This window comes from Plecotus auritus (genome assembly GCF_963455305.1).
Source record: "Plecotus auritus genome assembly, chromosome: 8".
In the NCBI taxonomy this organism is placed as follows: domain Eukaryota; kingdom Metazoa; phylum Chordata; class Mammalia; order Chiroptera; family Vespertilionidae; genus Plecotus; species Plecotus auritus.
The window spans coordinates 41,920,263-41,945,937 of NC_137782.1; the positions used below are offsets into that span (position 1 = coordinate 41,920,263).

Here is a 25,675-nt window from a genome sequence, read left to right on the forward strand (position 1 = left end):
AACCATCTTGGTACCATGTGAAATTTTAGACTGAAGAAAATACCACAGAAGACTGAACCAGGAAAGAGAGAAATCAAATCCTGAAGGCTTTGCTTGAGCTCTACATTCAGTATTTCCTGACTATCTGCTCCCTAGGGTTTTAAATTATATGAGTGAATATATTCCTTTTTCTTGCTTTTTTTACTTTTTTTTTTTTTTTTTTTTTACTTAAACTGGCTTGAATTTGGTTTCTGACACTTGCTATAGAAAAAAAAAAGTCTTGATTCAGGGTACTTAAAAAATTACATTCCTGTGCCCAAATGCCAAATATTCTGATTGATTATGTCTAGGCCATAGAATCTGCATTTTAACAAGGTCCTCAGTAGTATACCTCAGATTCTGAGTTACAAGCAGCAAACCAAAGTCTAGCAGAACCCAAGCATAAAGAACCCATTAAAATGGCATTAGGCAACTTACAAAATAAATAGGAGGCTGGGAAGCCAAACTTGGGGCGACATAGCAAGGAATGAAGCCCAAAATCATGCTGCTAAACTTAACCAGTGAAGCGCTCTCTGAGGTTGCCAAGAACACTAAATACTGTGACTTGCACATCTGCCCCCCAAAAAGCTCAGTCTTGGGTAACCAACATCACCTCTAGCATTGCAGCCACTGCTACCCTGTAGATTCAGTCTTGTTGCAACAACTACTACAAACCAGTCCACTGCCAAACTTGATTTTGCTACTACTGCTTATGCTACTAGAAAGCCAGACAAATTTTTCTATGATCCCCTCTCTTTTGCATCACTAGCTCCTCTGGGTGAGATTTTCAAATTCTAGAAAATAAAATAGGTCCGACCAACATGGCTCAGTGTTTGAGCGTTGATCTATGATCCAGAAGGTCACACAGTTTCATTCCCGGTCAGGGCACTTGCCTCAGTTGTAGGCTCGATTTCCAGTAGGGAATATGCAGGAGGCAGCCAATCAATTATTCTCTCTCATCACTGATGTTTCTATCACTGTCTCCCTCTCCCTTCCTCGCTGAAGTCAATAAAAACAAAATTTTAGAAAAAAAGAAAAGAAAATGGATCCTGTTTTACAGTTATACTCATAAATTTAGGAAACCTCCAATTATGCATTCCATCCAACTCTGTTCTGAGCGTGGAATATAGAAGCAACCAATCACATAGAACCAACCAAAAGAAATCTGTTATTCTGTTGGTGAGCAAGCCATGAGGAGGCCTAATCTTTGCTTGCAGTCTGGAGTTGAATTGGTATTGTTTCACTCTGTCTCATATCAAAGGACATTTTAAATATTTCTGTTCAGACATACTAAGTATACCATTTTGATCAAACCGTTAGAGCAATCCAGACTTATAAATGATTTTACTAACTTTTTCACCAAATTTCTCAATGAACTTATAACCCAGACAACCTACTGATCCAGTGCCCACATGCTAAAAATTAGAACTACCTGAAAGAAAATTATTTTAGTCACGTTTCAGGAATTTGACATGGTATGTGGCATACCTACCAAAAAAAAAAAAAAACTGGTAAGGATAATATTCTATAATCTTACAATGGAAATAAACATCATGAATCTCCATAATCCCATCTCACTTTATTAGAAGAGTTGAAGGTTTTCCTATCCTTCCACGTGGAAATTTGTTCTCAGCAGTGCTGTTCAAATTATCCCAGGCAAACAAGTGGTCCCATCTCTAACGATCCCCAGCTTAGCTCTGATACCTATGTTCCTTCATGGTTTCTGACATAACTCTAAAAAAATGAGTTGTACTTCTTCGTTAAACTCAATATAAAGTGTGGCTGGCATGCTCCCTGCTTCTTTCAACATGCAACCTGTTACCCACTATTCCTTTAAGCCAGAGACATGGTGAAAATTCTCAGGTAATGGGTCAGGTCAAGAATGAAGACTTTTCTGGCTCTCTTGCCACAACAAACTGTTTCTCAGTGTGGCACCTGGACAGCTGACAAAGTCCCAGTAGAGAAGTCATGTTCCCCACCCTGCTAGGTATGCAGACCCACATGCTGACTAGTAACCTGCAGGCACTTCCTTGATCACTGACAATACTTTTGACTGTGACTTCTCCCTCCACCCTATCCCTAATTTGTATACTGCCATAGTATCATTGGTGGAAGCTGTTGAAATCCACCTTTCCCCTTTGACAGCTTGTTTCAGTGGCTCCCACACACAGCTAAGGCTCTGAGTCAGTCTGTCTGTTTTTCCATTTTATAACCTCAGGGAAGGGCTTTGCAAGTGTTTGATGATGGGGTTGTTACCTGCACCTTTGTTGGATCCCCTTGGAAAACTGCTAGGAGGTATCCCTCCTGAGCACTGAGCCGGTGCCAGCCCTTTGTCTCTTTTCTAATCTCTGCTCTCTGACTTCTAGGCCTTTCCTCAATTGCATGTTTTGTTCTGTTTAGGTTATATTATTTCATGTGTAATTACATTTGTACAGGGTGTGTGTGTGTGTGTGTGTGTGTGTGTGTGTGTGTGTGTGTGTTTCTGGTTGCAAACGCAGCTGTAGGTCTCTTTTATCCAAAGACCTGAACTTCCTTGAGGCTCTGGATCATAAGCCTTGAATTTCTTTACAATGAACACATTTCACATTTTAATTTAATTAAACTGCAGGGCGCATTAGATTTATTAAATTGTAGAGATAGAAGGCTCTAAGAGACTTCCTAGTGATTTTCCCTCATAAGAAAACAGAGATTCAGAGAGGTAAATTCTATTTAAAGAAATCCATGTGTAACCTTTCTGTTAAAAATAATATTTTCTGCCTGGCCAGCATGGTTCAGTGGTTGAGCACCAACCTCTGAACCAGGTTGCAGGCTTGATCCCCAGTAGGGAGGGGGCATGCAAGAGGCAGCTGATCAATGATTCGCTCTCCTCATTAATGTTTCTCTCTCTCTCTCTCTCTCTCTCTCTCTCTCTCTCTCTCTCTTTCTCTCTCTCTCTCTCAATGAGTGATATAAATGGGAGGGAAGGAAGTAGGGGAATATACAACAATGCTTGTTTATACAATGGTGTGGTAGGCTAAAATGCATGCCCGCCCCCCACCCCCATATGTCCATGTCCTAATCCATAGAACCTGTGAATTTGTTACCTTACATTGCAAAAGAGACTTTCTAGATGTGATTAAGTTAAATGATCTTTTGATGGGGTGATTATTCTGGATTATCTGGGTGGACACAATGTAATTACAAGAACCCTTATAAGTGAAGGATGGCGGCAAGAGAAGATGTGATGACAGAAAGAAGGTTGGAGGGATGTGATATGAGGACTCAGCCTACCATTTCTGGCTTTGAACATGGAAAGGAAACATGAGCCAAGAAACATTGGCAGCCTCTATAAAGTAGAAAGAGCAGGAACTGGACGGTCCACTGCAGCCTCCAGCAGGCTTGCCATGACACCTTTATTTTAGCCCAGTGAAACCCATTTTGGACTTCTGACTTCCAAAGATTATAAATTTATGTTGTTTTAATCTACTAAATTGGTTGTGATTTGCTATAACATCATTTGTTATAATGGGAATTAACACAAATTTTGGTGCCAGAAGCAGGGTGCTGCTATAACAAATATCTAAAAATGCGGAAGTGGCTGCGAAATTGGGAAGAATTTTATAGAGCATGATAGAAAACAGTCTAAATTGCCTTGAACAGACTGTTAATAGAAATATGGATGTAAGAACTCTGCTAGTAAGGGCTCAGAGAGAAATGAAGAACATGTTACTGGAAACTGGAGGGAAGAGGATTCTTGCTATACAGTGGCAGAAAGCTCAGATGAATTTTGTCCTGCAGTTATTTAAAAAGCTGAATTTGTAAATTATGAGCTTGAATATTTAGCTGAGATTTCCAAGAAAAGTTTTAAAGGGGCAGCCAAGTTTATTTTTGCTATAACAATAAATGCAAGGAGATAAATTTTTCCCTAGAATGGATCATATCCAGAATCCCATCCATATCTGATTTAGTAAATTTAGATCATCAGATTTGGGACTTTTAGATGAGATTTTAGACCTGAGTTAATGCTGTAAAGAAATGATATATTTAGGGCCCGTGGGGTAGAGTGGATGTACTGTAGGACTGTGGTATGCAGAATTATGCCCCCAAAACATGTGCACACTCTAACCCCCAGAACCTAAAATATGTTTCTTTACATGGCAAAGGAACTCTGCAGAAGTAATTAAGTTAGGGATCTTGAAATTGAGAGATTATTCTGAAATATCTGTGGGGCCCTATGGAATAACAAGAGTCCTTACATGTAAAAGAGAAAGACAGGAGAGTCAGAGTTAGAGAAGGAGATGTAACAACAAGAACAATGTGGGGGTTATGGGATGTGAGGACTCAACCTTCTATTGCTGGCTTTGAAGATGGAAGGTGAACACAAGCAAGGGAATATGGGGAGCCACAATAAACTGGAGAAGGCAAGGAATGGATTGTCTTCTAGAGACTTCAGAGAAATGCAATGCCGACAATACCTTTATTTTAGCCTATTTTAGAGTTAAAACCATTTTAGAGTTCTAACCTCCAGAACTATAAGATAATAAATTTGTATTGTTCTAAGTCACTGTGTATGGTAAATTGTCCCAGCAACAATAGAAAATTGATATAAATGATATGCCTCCTTGCTTATAACACTGAGAATGAGTAATCAAGAAAAAGGCGTATGAAAGAAAGTGCACTAAAAACACTTTATGATACACTGTCAGATCACAGAAAGGGCAAGAGTCTTAGTGATGTCACAAAAGATAAATGCTCTTCAAAAACTACATATAGTCCTTAGCCCTATCTATTGCTGTTTGAAAACTCACACTTAATAGTGCTTATCAGCTTACCTGCATATCCCAACTGCTGACTCTAGCACAATTTCTGTTTTGACCCTAAGATCACATAACTGTTTATTCACTGAGATTCAGGAAATTCCTACAGCCTTGAGCAGGGGTCATTCAAGTTGTAATCTCTCCTTTCTCTGCCTTATCTCTATTATAAATCCAAGGTGTCTTTGGAAATGAATAAGTACCAAGTTTTCTGACTTAGCTTGGTCAAATAGGCATCCGGGGAATTTCTCATGATAATACAATCAGAACAAAGTCCCAAAAGTACAATGGACATGTACAAAGCTACACTCCACCATTCTTATTTTTTCTACTCAACATTTATCACTATTCCCAAAATACCAAAGGAGAGAGAAAACAGAGATAGCAACAGAGGGGGTGAACTTGGAGAAACATTAGAAAAATAATTACTTATTAAGATAATAGGGGGAAAACACATACTCCAGCAGGACACAGGCTAAAGATACCAAACATGAGCTAAAGACAAATAACATCCTTATCATCAATCTCCTAGATAATTACCAAACTTTTTTGTAAGGTGTCTGGACTCTAGTAATACCAGTAAGGTTGATAAAGAGAGAAAGAAAATATAGGCAAAAGAAAACACAGAACAAATAGCTACCTAGAGGGTAAAAACACTTGCATGATGCAGGAGTCATAAAGCACTCTGTCTGAAGCAATTGCACTACATTGTTTCTGATAGTCTCCTCAGTAGGTCCAAAACACCACAGTGATATTGGTAGTGTGACCATCTGGATGAGCTGAAACGTTCAGTTATACCTATGGTCGGCAAACTGCGGCTCGCGAGCCACATGCGGCTCTTTGGCCCCTTGAGTATGGCTCTTCCACAAAATACCACGGCCTGGGCGAGTCTATTTTGAAGAAGTGGCATTAGAAGAAGTTTAAGTTTAAAAAATTTGGCTCTCAAAAAGAAATTTCAATCATTGTACTGTTGATATTTGGCTCTGTTGACTAATGAGTTTGCCGACCACTGAAGCACATCTATCTGCAAAACGACACCAAAAAGGCACAATGGAACTGGAGACAATAGACATTTTTGGTCTGAAATATCTGACCTGGGCTAGATTTGTTATTCCACTTAACTATGATGCAAATTGTTTAGCTACACTTATTCCTTTTGCCTTCTTCTTCTTTGAAAAATGAAAATAGTCATTTAAATGATGCTAAAATAGCTATCCCAGAAGTACCTTCTAGTCTGTCCTCTCCACTGTTTTCCACTGTAAAATCAAACATGTCTAACCCAGTCAAGTCTAGAAGTCAATGGCAGCTAGTCTGCCATGTGTCACCACAGTCATGACAAAGTCTCTCAGATCTCCCACTGTGAGAGCATAATTGACAATCTCAGATTCTGTGTCTCTGACACTTCCACTGCATTTGCCCTGAGGCTCCACTTCCCATGAACTGCTCCCAGGCAATGATGGAGCACAACAGAGGCACTAAGGCAGGCCAGTTCTGGCAACATGCAGTGACTATGATTTCAGGACGCCCCATCAACCTGGCCATATCTTTAGCACTACACTGCAGTCTGAGACCTCTCCTACCCAATCCTCAGTCCATCCCTCTTCCCTTCTACGCCAACAGCCTGAAGACTCTTCCTGCTCCCTCCCCCTATAAATGACTCCTTTATTTTTAATCCCACTTTGGCATTTACCTTGGGTGGATTCAAACTAACACAATTGGGACAGACTGTGGTCTGGAGAAAACAGGAAGGAAGATAAGGGGATTTAGGATTGGCTCTCTCCAAACAGTAGATTAAGAGGGTGCCATTCTACGTGGTAGGTAAGGCTAGAGAACACCTGACACAAGGTGGGGGCCCAGTTGCTAAAGATTTCACCAGCAATGACCTGGGGAAATATTCCAGTGGAAGAGAACACTGGTACAGGTCCAATCATTCAGGTCCAATCAAACAGATTTGGCAGGTTATTGCTCAGTTATATTGATGCACTACAGAGGAGTAATGAGAAACTGAGGGCTAATGACAGTCAGTTAAAGGGAATTCTTTTACAGAGAGGCTTTTATCCCCTGCAATAGAAAAGAAGAAAGGGAACAGCAGATCTGATAAAGTTGCAGAGCTCTAGTGATATTTGAGTATCAGCCAAGGTAGGTCTGTTATGCTAAGGTGAGGGCACTCACTAGGGAAAACTGGGACCCAGAAAAATGGGATGGGAACATCTGGATGAATATTCTCTGAAGGTATTGGCTGTACAGATTCCTCAGAGTCCTCAGAACTTGCAGAAATTGTCTACCTATTTCTAGTCAGAGGAAGCACCTCCACTGAGCTGGAAAATGCTGCAGAGGGCACAATTCACCATAGCTAAGATTTGGAAACAGCCTAAATGCCCATCGGCAGATGAATGGATTATAAAACTATGGTACATCTACACAATGGAATTCTATGCTGCTATAAAAAAGAAGGAATTCTTAACATTTGCAGCAGCATGGATGGACCTGAAGAGCATTATGTTAAGTGAAATAAGCCAGGCAATGAAAGAAAAATACCACATGATCTCACTCATTTATAGAAAATAAAGAACATTATAAACTGACGAACAAAAAAAAAAGATACAGAGGCAGTAAAGCACCAAACAGACTGTCAAATTACAGCGAGAAGGCTGGGGAGTGCTGGGGAGGGGGGGAAAGAGATCAACCAAAGGACTGTATGCATACATATAAGCACAACCAATGGACACAAGACACTGCGGGGGGGGGGGGGGAGATGAGGGCATGCAACAAGGGGTAGGGGAGGCAGGGGGAAGGTCAATGGTGGGGGGGAAGGAGATATATGTAATACTTTAAACAAAAAAAAATACTTAGAAAAAAAAAAGAAAATGTTGCATAGGCCTGTCCTGACAAACAGCTGCCACCTGAGGAGTTGCCCTCTCCGACAGACCCTAACCCAATACCCATCTAAGACCACAGATCTTTTACTTAACCCACAGGAAATTTCCACACCTCACTCCACCCAGCTCTAAGTCTATTCTAGATATAGCCACATCCTGCCCAAGGAACAGAGTATGCTGTACACCCACTGATGCCAGCTCCGCCCCAGAGACCCCATCTTAACCTTTAAGCAGCCCTTAAAAAGCCCAGTCCCTCACGGAGATAGAGCTGTTAGCTCTTGGCCCCTTTCCTCCATTGGAAAGTGAATAGACCCTTTTCTGCTCACCTTTCTCTGTGAAATCTTTCACAACCCGTGGCTTACATCAAGACAGCCATCAGAGTCAGTCTAACACTCTCCTTCACTCTTGGCTACTCAGCTGAAGACCTGCTTGGTCTGATAAAAGAAGAAAAATACTTTACACCAAGAAGTTGTAGGAATTAGCTGGCATGTACCAGTGGGAGCCAGGGGAGTAACCCTGGGATTGGATTTCAAGGGTGCTTGGTGAAAGGGGCCAGAATATAAGACTCGGTTGGATAAGCAAGAATTCATTGACTTGAAGGAACTTTTTTCATGCGACACAGGATTCAAAACCTGGCAAGGACCCCAGAGTACAGGGAAAATTTTCAGCTAGGATGGCTCTGAGAAGTCTGATAACAGCATCGACCAACACTCAGCAAAGTGGCCTGAGTTGCTCTGCCAGATGCTAGCGATAAAAATAAAGAGACTAAAGGAAATGGACAAGACCAAAATGAGGGTGAGGCAAGAGAGATGTATAGGGGCAAAATTTAAGGAGTCACTCACTCTCAGAGTCCAGCAAGAACAGTCTCTTGCCTCACCCTCAACCTAAATGTAGAAATGGGCATCCTCAAATGCACATGTGTAAGGCCAGAGACCTTTTTCCCACAGCCTTCAGGAATGCATGGAGAGGGGCACAGCATCACTAAGAAATTTGGTAGTGGCTCCTCTGCAGGCCAGGGAGGATGATAGGAGAGACAATCACATTGCTGGGCTCATTAATGTTCATGGAGGAGAGAGTCCCCAAAGTTGAGAGGCCAGGTGGTAGTACTTAACTGTCAGAAGTCAGGAAGTTGCAATTACCTTAATGACTTACAAGATCAGAGGAACCAAGAGGTTTGACCCACAGGGAGTTATGAAAATGGTTGACAGAGCATGGTTATCCTAGGAACAAAACAGGACAGCCAGTAAGTTTTCTTTCTACTTAACATCTTCAAAAAGAGGGCTGAGAGGATGGCAAGAATGGGAGAGTGAGGAGCTGGCAGCAACATCTATAAAAAGTCATGATCCTTTGCTCAGTTCCCAGACCTGAACCCTTTGACTAAACACCACAGAAAATATATACTGTAATGATTCCTATGACACCTTCTGAGGCAACCCCCCTTTGGCCCTTGGCCTATCCAGTGAGAATACTGGACATACCTCGAAAGTGATCATTACACTTTATTTTAGGAAAGAAAAATAGAAATCTTTGAAATGTCCTTCCTCATAGCCAACATAGTAAGTAAAAAATGATAGATATTGCATCTTGGAAATGACATAGAGATTAGTACTGCCACTAAAGATCTAAAGGAGGCAAAGATGGTGGCTACCATCATGTCTTCATTTAATTCACTAATCTGGCCCTTGCAGAAGCCATCTTGGAGAATGTTGATAGACCAAGTTCAACCAAGTAGTACCCAAGATCATGGCTATTGTGCCAGACATGGTACTGCTACCCCTTTTCTAACTTCCCCTCAGAAAGAGGACCCCAAAGGGAGCTGATCTCCAGACCTATGTGAAGAAGATAGATCTGTGTGGTACAAGGAGTGAGGCAGTCATGAAAATGCTCATCTCAGACCTCTTGTCATGGAAGCAAAAATGACTAACAGCCTCAGATCCAGTCTCTCTGGATCCACCACTGCATTTGCCCCAAGGCCACACTTCCCACGGACTTCTCTCAGCCACAGCCAGAGCACAACAGAGTTACTAGGCAGGCCATTCTGGCAATATGCAGGACTCCCCATGACTGTGATTCTGGGATTTCACATCAACCTGGCCATATCTTTCTTGGCACTGCACTGCAGTCTGAGACCTCTCCTACAAAATCCTCTGTCCCTCCCTCTCTTCTTCATGATCTGAAGACCCTCCCTCACCTTCGCCTGCTTGCTCTTCCAATTATCTATTTCTTAGTGGGTCTGAACTACATATCCGGAAAGCCTGAAGAACTATGGAAGAAAGGATCTTCATTGCCACCAGCAACCAGAATGTTTTAAAAGTATACAAATGGATTACAGACTTATTTTTTTATGTTTACTACAATGAAGGTAACCTGTTAAGGGAAGCAGAGGCTGGTTAAGAAAATAAACCGGGAACAAAAAAATGGCTCTGTGTCATAAAAATTTGCATAAAACATAGCCAGAGCACAAAGGGGAAGGTGTGGCTTCAATGCCAAGGTAAATGCTCACTATACTGTTGCTGCCAGTCACACTACAGGGATCTGCCCAGAGCTGGTCTTACTTGTGTTCCTAACTTGTCTGAAAATGTTTAGAGATTGTCATTCCTGGATCAGCACTTTAAGTTTGGGTCTTGATGCCAATAACACCTTTAATTTTGTGGTTTCCATTCATCTGCCATTGACTTGGCTGTTGATGCATGCAGCCTCACCCATGGAATAATAAATGGTTCCCCACTTCTGGTGGAGTAAACCCAGGTTAGAAGGCATAGTGTAGCAGAGTCCACTCAGACGTGTCAGGTTCTGTCAGGTTTGTGGTCGACATAACCTAAAATAAAGTGTAATGATCACTTTCCAGATATGTCCAGGATTCTAGGAGTGGTCCAGGTTAATTTGGTTCCATGAAACATGTGATTCTGGAAATTACCCAGAAGTAAGGGATCTTAGAGTTATTCTTACTCTTAGTGACTAATGGATAAATCATTTAATGTCTCTGCCCTCATTTCCTAATGGATATAATAATCCTCCCCTTTGAGAAGGTTGTGATACTTTATATATTGGTATGGAATTCCTTGAAATCCTTAATTGGGATAAGGAAAAAAGTTCTCAGATGCATCATTTTTAATTTAAAAATAAAGAATTTGATCAGATCTTGAGTTTTAGTTCATTAGGCTTTCTCAAGTTAACTAATATTATCTATGCTGAAGTCTCTTAAATGAACATTTTATTGGCACGTTTTATTTTCTTTTTCAAGGGGACTGTGCCTAGTATATCTTCAGCAGCAGCACCTAGCACCATAAGAAATATTTAATAAATGCACATCAGCCTGTAGGAAGCAATTTGGCAAAGTACAGAAGTCTTTGACTAAGAATCCTGAGTCCAGAGTTCAAGTTTCAGCTCTACTACTAATACACTATAGAATTTCCACAAATCCCTTGGTTTTAATTTTTCTCTTCTGAGGATGAGCACATGGGTGTTAATAACCTCGTCAATAACATTCAGGTTATTTTAAAAGCCTATCACAATTTATGAAGTTGTAACTCTTTTGTATTATTCTAATGATGAGCTACTTTTTAAAAAAGAAGAAATATGGACACATTTATATTTTACCTTTTTCAAAATCTGTACTGCTTTTTAAAAGACATTGTGGCATAATTCAAAGAGTTCTATACCTGTGTTCTAAAAGCAGATTTGCTTCTAATTGTTTTGGGGCATTTGGCTAACTCGTTTCACATTTGTAGGAATCAATTCCTTTATCTATAAATGAGAGTATTAGGTTATATTAATTTAAAGATGTTTCCTACTCAATGCCTAAGATCTATTTCACTCCTAATAGTGTAGAATGTTTCTAGGTGACATTTTAAAGTGTCTGCCTTTTTTTTCTGATTACAGTATTAATATTCATTTTAAGATGTTCCAAGACTATATAATTAATAGAGGCCTGTTGCACGATATTCGTGCAAGAATAGGCCTTCCTTCCCCTGGCTTCGCTCCTGGCTGCCCGGGAGCCGCCAAGTCCTCGCTCTCGGCCAGAGCACCGCTCCTGTATGGTGCTAGAAATTTAAAAACAATTTAAATGTTCAATAGGAGAAAGATAAATAAATTGGATAGATCCATTCAGTGGAAAAGAATCATGAAAAAGAATGAGACAGAACTATATGTATCCAGTTGAAAGATGTTCATTACATAATTTAAAAATAAAGAATTTGATCAGACCTTGAGTTTTAGTTCATTAGGCTTTCTCAAGTTAACTAATATTATCTATGCTGAAGTCTCTTAAATGAACATTTTATTGGCACGTTTTATTTTCTTTTTCAAGGGTGTAGACTGTGCCTAGTATATCTTCGGCAGCATGGAGATCCAGAAGCTAGTGTATCTAAGTGGTCAGTGTGAGACGACACCAGATTTCAACTACTCACATCCATAAGTGACACATTCAAGAGGCAGACTCAGTGAGCACCAAAGCCCCACTGAAGCAAGTCCTGCTCCCTAAGCGTGTCTCCAGCACAGCAGTTCTTCCATTATAGACACAGTGGGTCCTCACAGCCTATTGGCCTGGAGGTCAATTCCTCCCAGTGACACCAACAACAATCAAGACTTAACTACAACAAGGCTGTACACACAGTCCACAAAGGGGTGCACCAAGATTGTCCACTTCAGGTAACTGGGAGGCTGACCCACTGGCCCATATAGGACACCTAGCACACAAAGCCACCCTACCAACTCAGGGAAGCAACGAAAATGCGGAGACAAAAAAACAGGTCACAAACGAAAGAAATGGAGGAAAACAAACGACTGGATATAGAGTTCAAAACCACGGTTATAAGGTTTTTCAAGAATTTTCTAGAAAAGGCTGATAAATTCAACGAGACCCTCGAGGATATGAAAAAGGACCAACTAGAAATTAAACATACACAGACTGAAATAAAAAATAATATACAGAGACCCAACAGCAGACTAGAGGGGTGCAAGAATCAAGTCAAAGATTTGAAATACAAAGAAGCAAAAAACACTCAACTGGGAAAGCAAAAAGAAAAAAGAATCCAAAAATTTGAAGATAGTGTAAGAAGCCTCTGGGACAACTTCAAGCGTACCAACATCAGAATTACGGGGGTGCCAGAAGAAGAGAGAGAGCAAGATACTGAAAACCTATTTGAAGAAATAATGACTGAAAACTTCTCCCACCTGGTGAAAGAAATAGACTTACAAGTCCAGGAAGCGCACAGAACCCCAAACAAAAGGAATCCAAAGAGGACCACACCAATACACATCATAATTAAAATGCCAAGAGCAAAAGACAAAGAGAGAATATTAAAAGCAGCAAGAGAAAAACAGTTAATTACCTACAAGGGAGCACCCATACGATTGTCAGCTGATTTCTCAACAGAAGCTATGCAGGCCAGACGGAAGCGGCAAGAAATATTCAAAGTGATGAATAGCAAGAACCTACAACCAAGATTACTCTACCCAGCAAAGTTATCATTCAGAATTGAAGGTCAGATAAAGAGCTTCACAGATAAGAAAAAGCTAAAGGAGTTCATCACCACCAAACCAGTATTATATGAAATGCTGAAAGGTATTCTTTAAGAAGAGGAAGAAGAAGAAAAAAGTAAAGATAAAAATTATGAACAACAAATACATATCTATCAACAAGTGAATCTAAAAATCAAGTGAATTAAAAACCTGAGGAACAGAATAAACTGGTGAATATAATAGAATCAGGGGCATAGAATGGGAGTGGATTGATAATTCTCAGGGGGAGAGAGGTGTGGGGGGTACGGGAAGAGACTGGACAAAAATCGTACACCTATAGATGAGGACAGTGGGAGGGAGGTAAGGGTAGAAGGTGGGGTGGGAACCGGGTGGAGGGGAGCTATGGGGGGGAAAAGGAGAAACAATTGTAATAATCTGAACAATAAAGATTTATTAAATTAAAAAATATATATTTATTGAACCCCAACTATGTGCCCAGCAGAGTACTAACTGAGGTGAAGAAAACAGACAATGAACAAAACAGACAATTTTTCGAATTTATAGATTATGCATGTAAACAGGCTCTATTTGCAGGCAGCCATAAAATATTTATTTTAACTGACTATAAAATTAATCAGAGGCTGTCCAGTAAATCTGAATATGTTTATTAAGAAAATAAGAAACATGTGATTAATATTTTAAACCATTTTTTTAGTAGACATGAAGCAAAACAGAAAGCAGAAACAATTGCCTGAACATTTGAGTAAAGGTTAGAGCCAAAGTAATTATCTAACCTAAAACTAAAACAAAAACACATTTACTCTGATTGTCTAGGAAATTGCATCTGTGTTCCCTCTTCACCTATGGGTCTCCATGGGCTCAAATTTTAAGATTAGAAACCTCTGAATACTCTAAGAACATGACTTCTCTGGCCCCAAGCCCAAGGGCATATTTTCTCAGACAAAAAGGCTACAGAAACAAGAGAAGATAAAGGTCCACAGGATGGCTTGGGTTGTACTGTGTGTGTTTATGAACAAAAATGCCAAATAGACCACATGTGTCATGAGGGAAAATACCATAAAGAGATTTCTCCAAGAAATCCCGGAGCCAAAACTCTTTCTTAGGTATAAATATTATCTCCGGGCACATTCCTCTCCTGTCATGCATGCATGAGCGGAATGCTTCCTGTTGAAAGCGCATTCTGAAAAACGAAACGCAGCCCCACAGTGAACCTCGCTTCCCAGGAAGGCAGGACAGAGTAAACAAAACAATCCTCATTTTCAGTTACATTTCTTTATTTTAGGTAGGATCTAGAATGTTCAGGGAATAGAATTTGAGAAATTTTGACCCTTTGAAATATAGCTACACCAGTTAAACTTGGCCAAAGTTTGTTGGTTTTTTTTTTTTTTTAATCTTACTTTTAAAAAACTCTGGAGCTTAAAAAAAAAAAATCAGTGAACTATTTCTTTACAAGGTTCCCAACCTGATATTCAGTGGCAACCATTACCTTTTACCCCACAATCCAAATGTTTCCCTGATTATATGTAACTAACTGGTAAAGCCACATGGGCAGACATGATCCTTTCCTATAACTTGTTTGGAGCTTAACCCATTTGATGTATCTTTACCTTAGACATTAATTCCTCTCTCCTTATTATCCTCAATGAGAGCTCTGTGTCCTGACATAGAATGAACACTTGGACATTTTTAGGTCGCAACAAATAAAATTGCCAATTTTGGACCGTTTTTGACCTATTAAAATAGCAATTTCACCCAGTTCAACTCAAGCAAGATCTCTCTTCATTTGTAACATGATGATGTCCAAGGTGAGCTCAAAGATCCTAAGTATAATATTTTATGATTCCAAGAGTTATAGGATCAAATTCATACAGATACACAGAGGCATGCATAGGTGCCATCTGCTATTGTAATTTTGCTACAGAATGAAAAATAATCCATTTAACAAGTATTCATTGAACACCTACCTTGGACAAGGCCTTATTAAGTAGGTATGTTTATGATATCCAAATGCTAGAGCTTATTGGGCTATTTATGAAGAAAAAATGCTAAAATATTTTTTGGACTTGAATTCCTTGAGCTTTAAACCAGATTTAACTTTGTATATGTCAAATGCTTGGTTATGCTTAGGAATTCAAAGAGTAGTGGTTAATAATTACAGTCATAATTTTCTCCCAATGCCCTCTGGATCCCTGGGCTGAGTCTATGAATGAAAAGGAACAAGCTGCACCACAAGCGTTTCACAACTTCTTTCAGGCACTCACTTAATTATAAAGGGTAATTTATTAAATTATAAATGTGCCAGATTCTCCCTGAGTAGCTGCTCATTCTTATGAATAAGCAGTAAACCACCAGTGCATTAACTCTGTAGGCAATAAATCATTTCGCAAACATTGCCTGGGTGTTTACTATGTCAAGCACTGACTGGGCTAGGATTTGAGATATGAAAATAAAAAGTCCCTCTCTTCAAGAAACTCACATCCTATTGAGCAAAACAGATAAGTAAACTAATACACTGCCATGTAATAAGTATGTGCAAAGTACTATAATGACACAATATGGAAGGAGAGAGGCATTGAACACGTATACACTTACTTCACAAGGAAGGTGACATCTGAATTGGAAATTGAAGATTTAAAAAAAGTTCACCACGTATCAGGGGTGAGGAATGGATACTACAAGCTAATTAAACAGGATGTGCAAAGCATGAGCACCTGAAAGAATATTTTATACTCAGAGAAAGGTGGGGACACCTACGTAAAGGATATAGAATATGAGGCAAAGATATTAAAGGAAATAAGTCTAATAATGTAGACTGGGTCTAGCTTTTGTAGTCCTAAAGGCCAGCTAAAGAATATTAACTGGTTTGTATATAACAGAAAGCCACTGAGGGGCCTTTAAGCAAGAGAGTAGCATGATCGAATTTTAAAAATTATAGAATGATGGTGTGGATGACTGTTTGAAATGGAGTAAGTTGGCGTCATCAAGATCAGCTAAAAGGCCATTCTAACATTATGGAAAATAGATGAGGAAGGACTAGATGTAATAGAGTAAAACACTCTAAACTGCCACCGACTAGCACCCAGAAACTTAAAATCATTCATGTGTTTCATTCAATCCTGAGTTTGATCTATTCACAAATGGATCAATTTGAATCTGTGTAATGTCAAAACAACTGATTTAACTGATTTTTTTCTAACATATTGGCCAGTTTTTGTGGCACAGCAAACAGATAATTATCTGTTCATTATTTGCCATAAAATCATTCAGGCTAGGAGACAAAAAGCAGATTTTTAGCTTATGGAGGGGTTTTTATGATAAAGTGGAGACCTAAAGTGCATTTGTTCTAGATGAGAAAAAATCCAAGATCATATTTAATTCTTCCTGCTTGAGCCTGGCCAGCATGGCTCAGTGGTTGAGTGACGACCTATGAACCAAGAGGTCACCATGTCATGGTTCAATTACTGGTCAGGGTGCCCAGGTTGTGGGCTCGATCCCCAGTGTGGGGTGTGCAGGAGGCAGCCAACCAATGATTCTCTCTTGTCATTTATGTTTCTATCTCTCTCTCTCTCTCCCTTCCTCTCTGAAACCAATAAAAACATTTTTTCAAAGTCTTCCTGAGAGGATCCAAGATGGCAGCGAAGGTAAACACCTAAACTGCTGCCTCGCACAACAATTTCAAAACTACAACTAAAAGACAAAACGTCTATCACCCAGAACCACGGGAAAGCTGGCTGAGTGGAAGTTCTACAACTAGAAGGAAAGAGCAAACAGCATTGAGGGGTGCACAAGCGCGGAAAAGCTGAGGTACGGAGACGCGCGAATCGGGAGCACTGCTGTTTTCAACCCGAAGGGAGATAAGCTCCCGATTACTCCGAACTCCAGTTTCTGGGGAGACGCGGGGGACCCAAACTCCTACGGGGAGAAGCTGGACTGTCTGCCATGGGGTCGGAAAGTGAGGGAGGCTTGCTTGCAGGGCTGCGCACAGGAATAATTGTTTACTGTGCTGGGGCGCGGGACGCGGGGACACGGTCGGAGACGGAGACGCAGAGCTGACTTCCTTTTTTTTTTTTTCTTGTGAATTTTCTTTTATTGGGACATAGGGGGTGGGTAACTTGGTGGTTATACCCTACCAGGGTACTGTCCATTCTAATCCTCCTGGGCTAGCTTTTGGAGCTTTTTCTTTTTCTTGGAGCTCTTGTTGCTAGCAGCCTCTTCAGGTCCACTGCTGAGAGGTTCCTCCTTCAAAGAGAGTTTCCTCTTTTTCTTGAGAACACTCCTGTTTGCTGCCTCTTCAGGTTCACTAACTGGTTCCGGTTTGGTTAAAGATTTCTTCCTTTTGGGAAGATTTCCATTGTTAGCTGTCTCAAGATCCAGAGCTGACTTCTGGCAGCCATCGCTGTTTGCCATGCCCTAGCCTAGTGACACCCTGAGACCCCGCCCCGCACAACCTACAAACCCACCCAAGCTCCAAGCAGTGGCTTTAGCATATGAATGGCCTGCCCTATGGCAGCTTAACCTAGCAAACTTGCAGCCCGGGTCAGACAGCTCCAAAACCTCCAAACCCCAAGCAAAGAGGAGAAAACTGTAGTTCTCGCTGTAGCGCCTGCTGGGTGGCCTCAGACAGTAGCTGACCTGCACCCCATTGGAGATCCAGAAGCCAGTGTACCTAGTGGTCAGAGTGAGACACCAGATTTCAACTCCTCACATCCATAAGTGACACATTCAAGAGGCAGACTCAGTGAGCACCAAAGCCCCACTGAAACAAGTCCTGCACCATAAGCGTGTCTCCAGCGCAGCAGTTCTTCCATTATAGACACAGCGGGGCCTCACAGCCAGTTGGCCTGGAGGTCAATTCCTCCCAGTGTACCAACAGCAATCAAGGCTTAACTACACCAAGACTTTGCACTCAGCCCACAAAGGGGTGTACCAAAGGCGTCCACCTCAAGTGATTGGGGAGGCTGAGCTACTGGCCCCTATAGGTCACCTACCACACAAAGCCACTCCATCAACACAAGGAAGCAGCAAAATGCGGAGACCAAGAAACATGTCACGAATGAGAGAAATGGAAGAAAGCAAACTACTGGACGACATAGAGTTCAGAACCACATTTATAAGGTTACTCAAGAATCTTCTAAAAACCGCTGAGGAACTTAGTGAGACCTTTAAGGATCTTAATGAGAATACCAAAAAAAAATGGAAAAGGACCAGTCAGAAATTAAGCATACACTGTCTGAAATAAAGAATATACAGAAACTCAACTGTAGATCAACGTACCCCAAGAATCAAACCAAAGATCTGAAATATGAGGAAACAAAAAACACCCAACCAGAAAAACAAAAAGAAAAAATCCAAAAATATGAAGATAGTGTAAGGAGCCTCTGGGACAACTTTAAGCGTACCAACATCCGAATTTTTGGGGTGCCAGAAGAAGAGAGAGAGCAAAATATTGAAAACCTATTAGAAGAAATAATGACAGAAAACTTTCCCTACCTGGTGAAAGAAATAGACTTACAAGTTCAGGAAGCACACAGAACCCCATACAAGAGGAATCCAAAGAGGACCACACCAAGACACATCATAATTAAAATGCCAAGGGCAAAAGACAAAGAGAGAATCTTGAAAGCAGCAAGAGAAAAACAGTTAGTTACCTACAAGGGAGCACCCATACGACTGTCAGCTGATTTCTCAGCAGAAACTATGCAGGCCAGAAGGGAGTGGCAAGAAATATTCAAAGTGATGAACAGCAAGAACCTACAATCAAGATTACTCTACCCAGCAAAGCTATCATTCAGAGTTGAAGGTCAGATAAAGAGCTTCACAGACAAGAAAAAGCTAAAGGAGTTCATCACCACCAAACCAGGATTACATGAAATGCTGAACGGTGTTCTTTAAGAAGAGGAAGAAGAAGAAAAAGGTAAAGATAAAAATTATGAACAACAAAGTGACATCAAATACATACCTACCAACAAGTGAATCTAAAAATCAAGTGAAGCCAAAACCGGTTTGGCTCAGTGGATAGAGCGTCAGCCTGCGGACTGAAAGGTCCCAGGTTCAATTCCGGTCAAGGGCATGTAACTTGGTTGCGGGCACATCCCCAGTAGGAGGTGTGCAAGAGGCAACTGATCGATGTTTCTCTCTCATCGATGTTTCTGACTATCTATCCCTCTTCCTTCCTCTCTGTAAAAAATCAATAAAATATATTTTAAAAAAAATTAAAAATCAAGTGAATAAAAATCTGAAGAACAGAATGGACTGGTGAATATAATAGAATCAGGGACATAGAATGGAAGTGGACTGACAATTCTCAGGGGGGAGGAGGTATGAGGGGTGCGGGAAGAGATTGGACAAAAAGCTTACACCTATGGATGAAGACAGTGGCGTGGGGTAAAGGCATGGGGTGGGGTGGGGAATCAGGTGGAGGGAAGCTATGGGGGAAAAAAAGAGGAACACCTGTAATAATCTGAACAATAAAGATTTATTTAAAAAAAAAAGTCTTCCTGCTTGGGTATTACATTAACTCATTAAATTACCTTTTAATATTTTATGTACAGAGGAAACTGTTTGCAAGAATAATCTAACAGTAGAGAAACAAAAATTCAGAATTTAATCTTTCAGGTAAATAATTCTTAACAACAATAGTGCCATTTCCCTATGTTTTTGATTAGATTAATTTTTAAGATTTATTTTCCTTATTTGGAACATGCCTATAAGGGGCAGGCCACAAGTAAGTGAGGGTACAGCAAATCTGAGAGTCAGCATTTGCTACAGATACTCCACAGATGCATTATATACATGATGAAAATAAAAATTTGTTTTTTCTACAGCTACAAGGTTGGTCAGTTCTTTATTTTTATTTTATTAATATATTTTTATTGATTTTTAGAGAGGAAAGTAGAGGGAGAGAGAGATAGAAACATCAATGATGAGAGAGAATCATTGATTGGCTGCCTCCTGCATGCCCAACTGGAATCGAACCCACAACCCGGGCATGTGCCCTAATCAGGAATCAAACCATGATCTCCTGGTTTATGGGTCGACGCTCAACCACTGAGCCACACTGGCCATGCTAAAATTTTATTCTTGATTTCTAAATATTAGGTAACTGGTTGGTAGCAATCTCATTTAATTATTAGCTAACTATATCGAATGGAGGACTGAGGTAGTGAAATGAAACAAGTAAATTAGCTGCACTTTTAGGAACTGTGAATCAAAGGAACTTGCTTCTCATGGTCCACGGCCTGAGTGAAAGAGAGCCCTTGGGGTTCTACCTTTATACTGCTGAGAAGAAAATTAGAGATGGTTGCCCAAGAGATGAATAAAGACACGGCCTGAGGTTGCAGGATTAAATTCTAACACAGTGAATAAAAAGGAAGAAAAAAATGGGCACCTATATAAGTGAATCAGCAAATTTTGAATAATATCAAGATCTTGTCTTTTCATTCTTTTAACAATGTCTTTTGCAAAGCAAAAGTTTTAAATTTTGATGAAGTCCAAGTTATCAGTTGTTTCTTTTATAGATTACACTTTCAGTGTTATATCTCAGAACTCTTTGCCTAACCTCAGGTCATGAATATTTTTTCCTATATTTTCATCTAAAAGTTTTATGGTTTTACATTTTATATTTAGAGTTATGATCCATTTTGATTTAATTTTTGTGTACGATATGAGGTTTAGGTGAAGGTTAATTATTTTTGCATGTCTATTATCAATTGTTCCAACACTATTTGTTGAAAAGATGATCCTTTATCCATTGAATTGTCATAGCAGCTTTTCCATAATACAGATCCCTTTACCCTCCTTACATGACATTGTATTTGTCTTGTGTATTATATCTACGTATATTAACCCTCAGTCCAATTTTCTGTCTACTTTTATTTCATTTCACGATGAGAATCTTATTTATTTGAATGAATACTTTTCACACCTCTTAAATATCTCTTTAAAAATGCAAGCTCTTCTGCACTCCCCACTCCGGCAGGGGGTAGGTAGAGGGGGATGGCCGTACATTAGTTAAGTGTCTTTGGTTATATGTACAGAAACTGATTTTGATTAACAAGTAAAGGACATGATATTAGGAGGAGACAGGTGAGTTCACTGAATTGAACAGAAGAAAGAGGTGAACAATTGTTCCTCAGAAAGAGCAGGGAGCTGAGAAGACTTAGGTTGTCAGCAATGGGAACTTATGAATTTCTCCCTGGGTTCTACCACTGAGTAACTTGGTATAATTGATTATCTACCCTGCAGAATCTCTACTCTAGAGTCAGAGAGAATCTAGTTGGCCTAGCATAGACCACTGGCCCACTCGCGTGCCTAGGAAGAAGGATGTACTGTGATTGGCAGCCCCACTAGGAACATACAGAAAGGTGAAAGAGTAACTCTTTGAAAATAAAAAATATATTTACTTGGTAGAAGAGGGACAAATGGTACATGGCAGATTTTCATTGAAAACTTTATCAGAAAATGTTATTGTTTTTGCTTTAATTATCAAATATATTTTGAAGAACTGAAAGGATAAGAATTGTCTATTATTTTTACCTAGATATTTGCCATCTATATTGCTTTGCCTTCATTCTTTTTTTTTCCTGCCTTCATTCTTTTTTTTTTTTTTTAAGAGAAGTAAGCCTTTATTAGTTGCTTTTTTGGTGATTAGTCAAAAATACTAAATCCCATATCCTTGTCCAACTCCTCCAACTCTTGGAAGGAGACTTGACTTGGGGTGATAAACACGCAATACAATTTACAGATGATATATTGTAGAATTACATAGCTGAAACCTATATAATTAACCAAGTCACCCCAATGAATTCAATTATAAAAATAAGCTAAGGACTTGAATAGACATTTCTCCAAAGAAGATATGCAAATAGCCAACAATTATTTGAAAAAATGTTCAACATCACTAATCATCAGGGAAATGCAAATCAAAACCACAATGAGATATCACCTCAAACATGTCAGGGTGCCTATTATCAAAAAAACATAAGACAATAAGCATTGGCAAAGATGTGGAGAAAATGAAATGCTTATACACTGTTGATAGAAATGCAAAATGGTATAGCCACTGTGGAAAACAGTATGGAGTTTCCTCAAGAAATTAAAAATAGAACTACCGTATGATCCAGAAATTTCATTTCTGAGTTTTAATTCCTCTCACCAAAATGAAATCAGGATCTCCCACTTTTCACAATAGCTAAATTATGAAATAGTTTAAATGTCCATTGACACATTAATGGATAAAAAAAAATGTGGCGTATACATACAATGAAATACTATTCAATCATTAAATATAGGAAATTCTGCAATATGTGACATGGATGAACTCTGAAGACATTATGCTAAGCTCAGCAAGCCAACCACAGGGAAAAAAAAAAATACTGCATGATTCCATTTCTATGGATTCACATAAATTCACCACCAAATTCATAGAGTCTAAGGATGGAATTGCAGTGCCCTAGCTGGTTTGGCTCAGTGGATAAAGTGTCAGCCTGGGGACAGGAGGGTCCCTGGTTCTATTCCAGTCAAGGGCACATGCCCAGATTGTGAGCTCGATCCCCAGTAGAGGGCGTGCAGGAGGCAGCCAATCAATGATTCTTTCTCATCATTGATGTTTCTCTCTCTCTCCCTTCCTCTCTGAAATCAATAAAAAATATATATATATTTTAAAAAGGAATGAAATGGCAGTATCCAGGGGCTGGGCACAGGAGGAAACGGGGAATTATTAACCAACAGGAATAAAGCGTCAGTTAAGCAAGATAAATAAGCTCTAGAGATCTGCTGTACAACATTGTCACTATTGTCAACAATAGGTATTGTGCATTTTTAAAATTTCTTAAGAGGGTAGATCTCATGTGAAGTGTTCTTACCACAATAAAATATATATTTTTAAAGAAGTATATGCTCTTACTTCTTTCAGCATATTTTGTCAGCTAATTCCAGCAGCTGTGACACAGTAACATATGTCAATTCTTATGCAAGTTGAGTTTTTCCTGGTATTCAGTTCAGTTCTATGTGTGTGCCACACAATGACCAGTCTAGAACTTGAGCTGTGGTCTATCCCTTAGTTCAGTTCTCAGTCTTTGGTATGCTGTTTAGGATCAGATCCATGCATGCACTGCTACGGATGAACCCAGGAGTTCATAGACAACTATATGGCTTTTCTTCCCAGACTCCCACTTTCTCTATGATCTTTCTGGTATTCCTGGTGTCCTGGGGCCCCTTTTTCAATTTTCTGAAAAAGAAGCTGGACTTCTCTCCACACTTCCTGAGATTGGCCCCTCCTTGAGGCCAAGCAACAGGACAACAGAGAGAGAGAAAGAACAACAACAGGGACTCACCTCAGCCTTTTGGGACCACAGCTGCTTCAATCATAGAGAAATGTTCTCTTCCCTGTTTTAGGTGCTGGGGTCCCCAGCTGTTGCTGCTCTTCTTGCTGCCACTGCCACTACCACAGCATGATTGCCTAAGGATGGTGCACAAGAGAACAGAAAAGAGAGTCAAAAGAGGAAAAGAAGGAACAGGACTCCCCTTCCCCCACCTTTCTCTGAGCGTTAGCTGATCCCTCTCCTGTTCCTCAAGCCAGAACTAGAGGTTTTCTCCTGGATCAGTCTACGTCATGCCTATGCCTGCTTCTTGATTTGGGGCTACCTTAAGTTCAAACTGGAAGTTACCAGAGGACAAAAAATGGTAATCTCACCCTATTTGGTGGTGTTTTGAATTATTTTCTTGTGCCATCTGCTTGCTACTATTTATTTTTCAGAGTCCTCAAGTATCTGTTCCATGTGTTCTGTCCAGGTTTTATAACTATTCTGGGGGGGGGGGGGGAGGAGGGACAAGACGAAATGTTCTTGCTCCATCTTATTTGGAACCAGAAACTTAATAGACATTCGTAAAAATTATGCCTGCACTTTCAAAAAATTAAAATTGTTGATTGCTTCCATTAAGCTATTATTTGGTTTCTTCATTTGTCTAACTATATGTAACCCAGTTCAACTAGATGTGAGGTTTGTTATCCATTGACCTACCAGAGGTAGTTTTATTTTCAGAAATCAGAAGCATTCTCATTTATAATTTCCAAAAACATTTGGTCAATGTTGTCTCTACTTTCTTCTGCTGTTTTCTATTTTACTAGGCTGAAAGACTACAATACATTCAATTCTATTAAAACAAAATTAGTATTTAGGATTAAAAAAATAATAGAATATCACATTGCTTGACAACAATTTGAATCCTTACATGGCTGGACCATTTGTTTATGTCATTTAAAGCAACTAACAACAACACAAAAATAGTCCCAATACACCAAAAATTAACCAACTGAATCGTCAGTGACACAAATAGAAAACTATTTTTTAAGCTTGTGCCACCATCTAATATTTTGAATCATTCCACACAACAAATTATTTTCTAAAGAATTTTTCTCTTTGTTTGTCTAGCTTTTCAATGCTACTTACACTTATTAAATCTGAAGACCTCCATGGTTTTTTACAAAATAAAAATTTCATGGAAGAAGTACATATAGACAGGCACTACTTCTCCCAAAAAATATATATCTTGTGCACCCAAATAGAGAGCAGAAATCACATCTCTGTTGATATATGCTCTAAGGCTAAGTAGGATATAATATCTGGCAAATGGAACTGCCAAAGACAGGAAGAAACATGGATTATAAACCTGGACATTAAAGAAGACATGTAAAAACAGACCATGCAGAAAGAGCTGCTAGGAATAGATTTCATATATCTCAAGGCACAATGCAGTTGGCTAGAAGTGAGGAGGAAAGGTTAAATAAAATTTACCTACTGCCATGAGGATTATGGTTGGAAAGAAGAGTGTTTACAAATTAATATAACCAGTTTTTCACAAAATAAAGAACAACATTTATGATTCTGTCTTAGCCTATTAACCTGATGGTAATAGTTTAGTAAAGATAGAAATACAGTACATTTTTATGATGTTAAGTATTCCTTACCTAACACAACCTTAATGGATAGCACAGATTTTTAAAAGAATTTGTATAAACTTTTCTCACGACTCCCTCTCACTCTGCATGTGAAAGGCAAATTTAGTTTGAAATAGAGACCCCAAATATACACAGTTTATTCCAATAGACACTTACAGAACTGAAATTTTAAAATGCTGGGCTTCCACCAGTCACTCAAATTAAAGTAGGAAAGTGGTCACAGCAAAAATGTATATGGAAGCCGAAACCGGTTTGGCTCAGTGGATAGAGCATCGGCCTGCGGACTGAAGGGTCCCGGGTTCGATTCCGGTCAAGGGCATGTACCTTGGTTGCGGGCACATCCCCAGTGGGGGGTGTGCAGGAGGCAGCTGATCGATGTTTCTATCTCATCGATGTTTCTGGCTCTCTGTCCCTCTCCCTTCCTCTCTGTAAAATATCAATAAAATATATTTTTAAAAAATGTATATGGAAAATCCACAAATAACTATGAAAGTTGAGATCGCAACTTACCAATTTAAGGCTTTAAAATGAGCTATCTACCT

General features: G+C 39.6%; 1 protein-coding gene across 1 annotated transcript in view; it reads right to left on the bottom strand.

Annotated features, from left to right (window-relative positions):
- LOC308257231 (uncharacterized protein) overlaps positions 1-25,675 on the bottom strand; it is a gene marked incomplete at its 5' end in the record, with an annotated part of 112,262 nt that overhangs the window by 29,748 nt on the left and 56,839 nt on the right. The window contains one exon of the mRNA XM_080686467.1: positions 23,509-23,633. Within this exon, the coding sequence (XP_080542593.1) occupies positions 23,510-23,633 (124 nt within the window). The 3' untranslated portion in view covers position 23,509. The remainder of the gene's footprint in view (positions 1-23,508; positions 23,634-25,675) is intronic.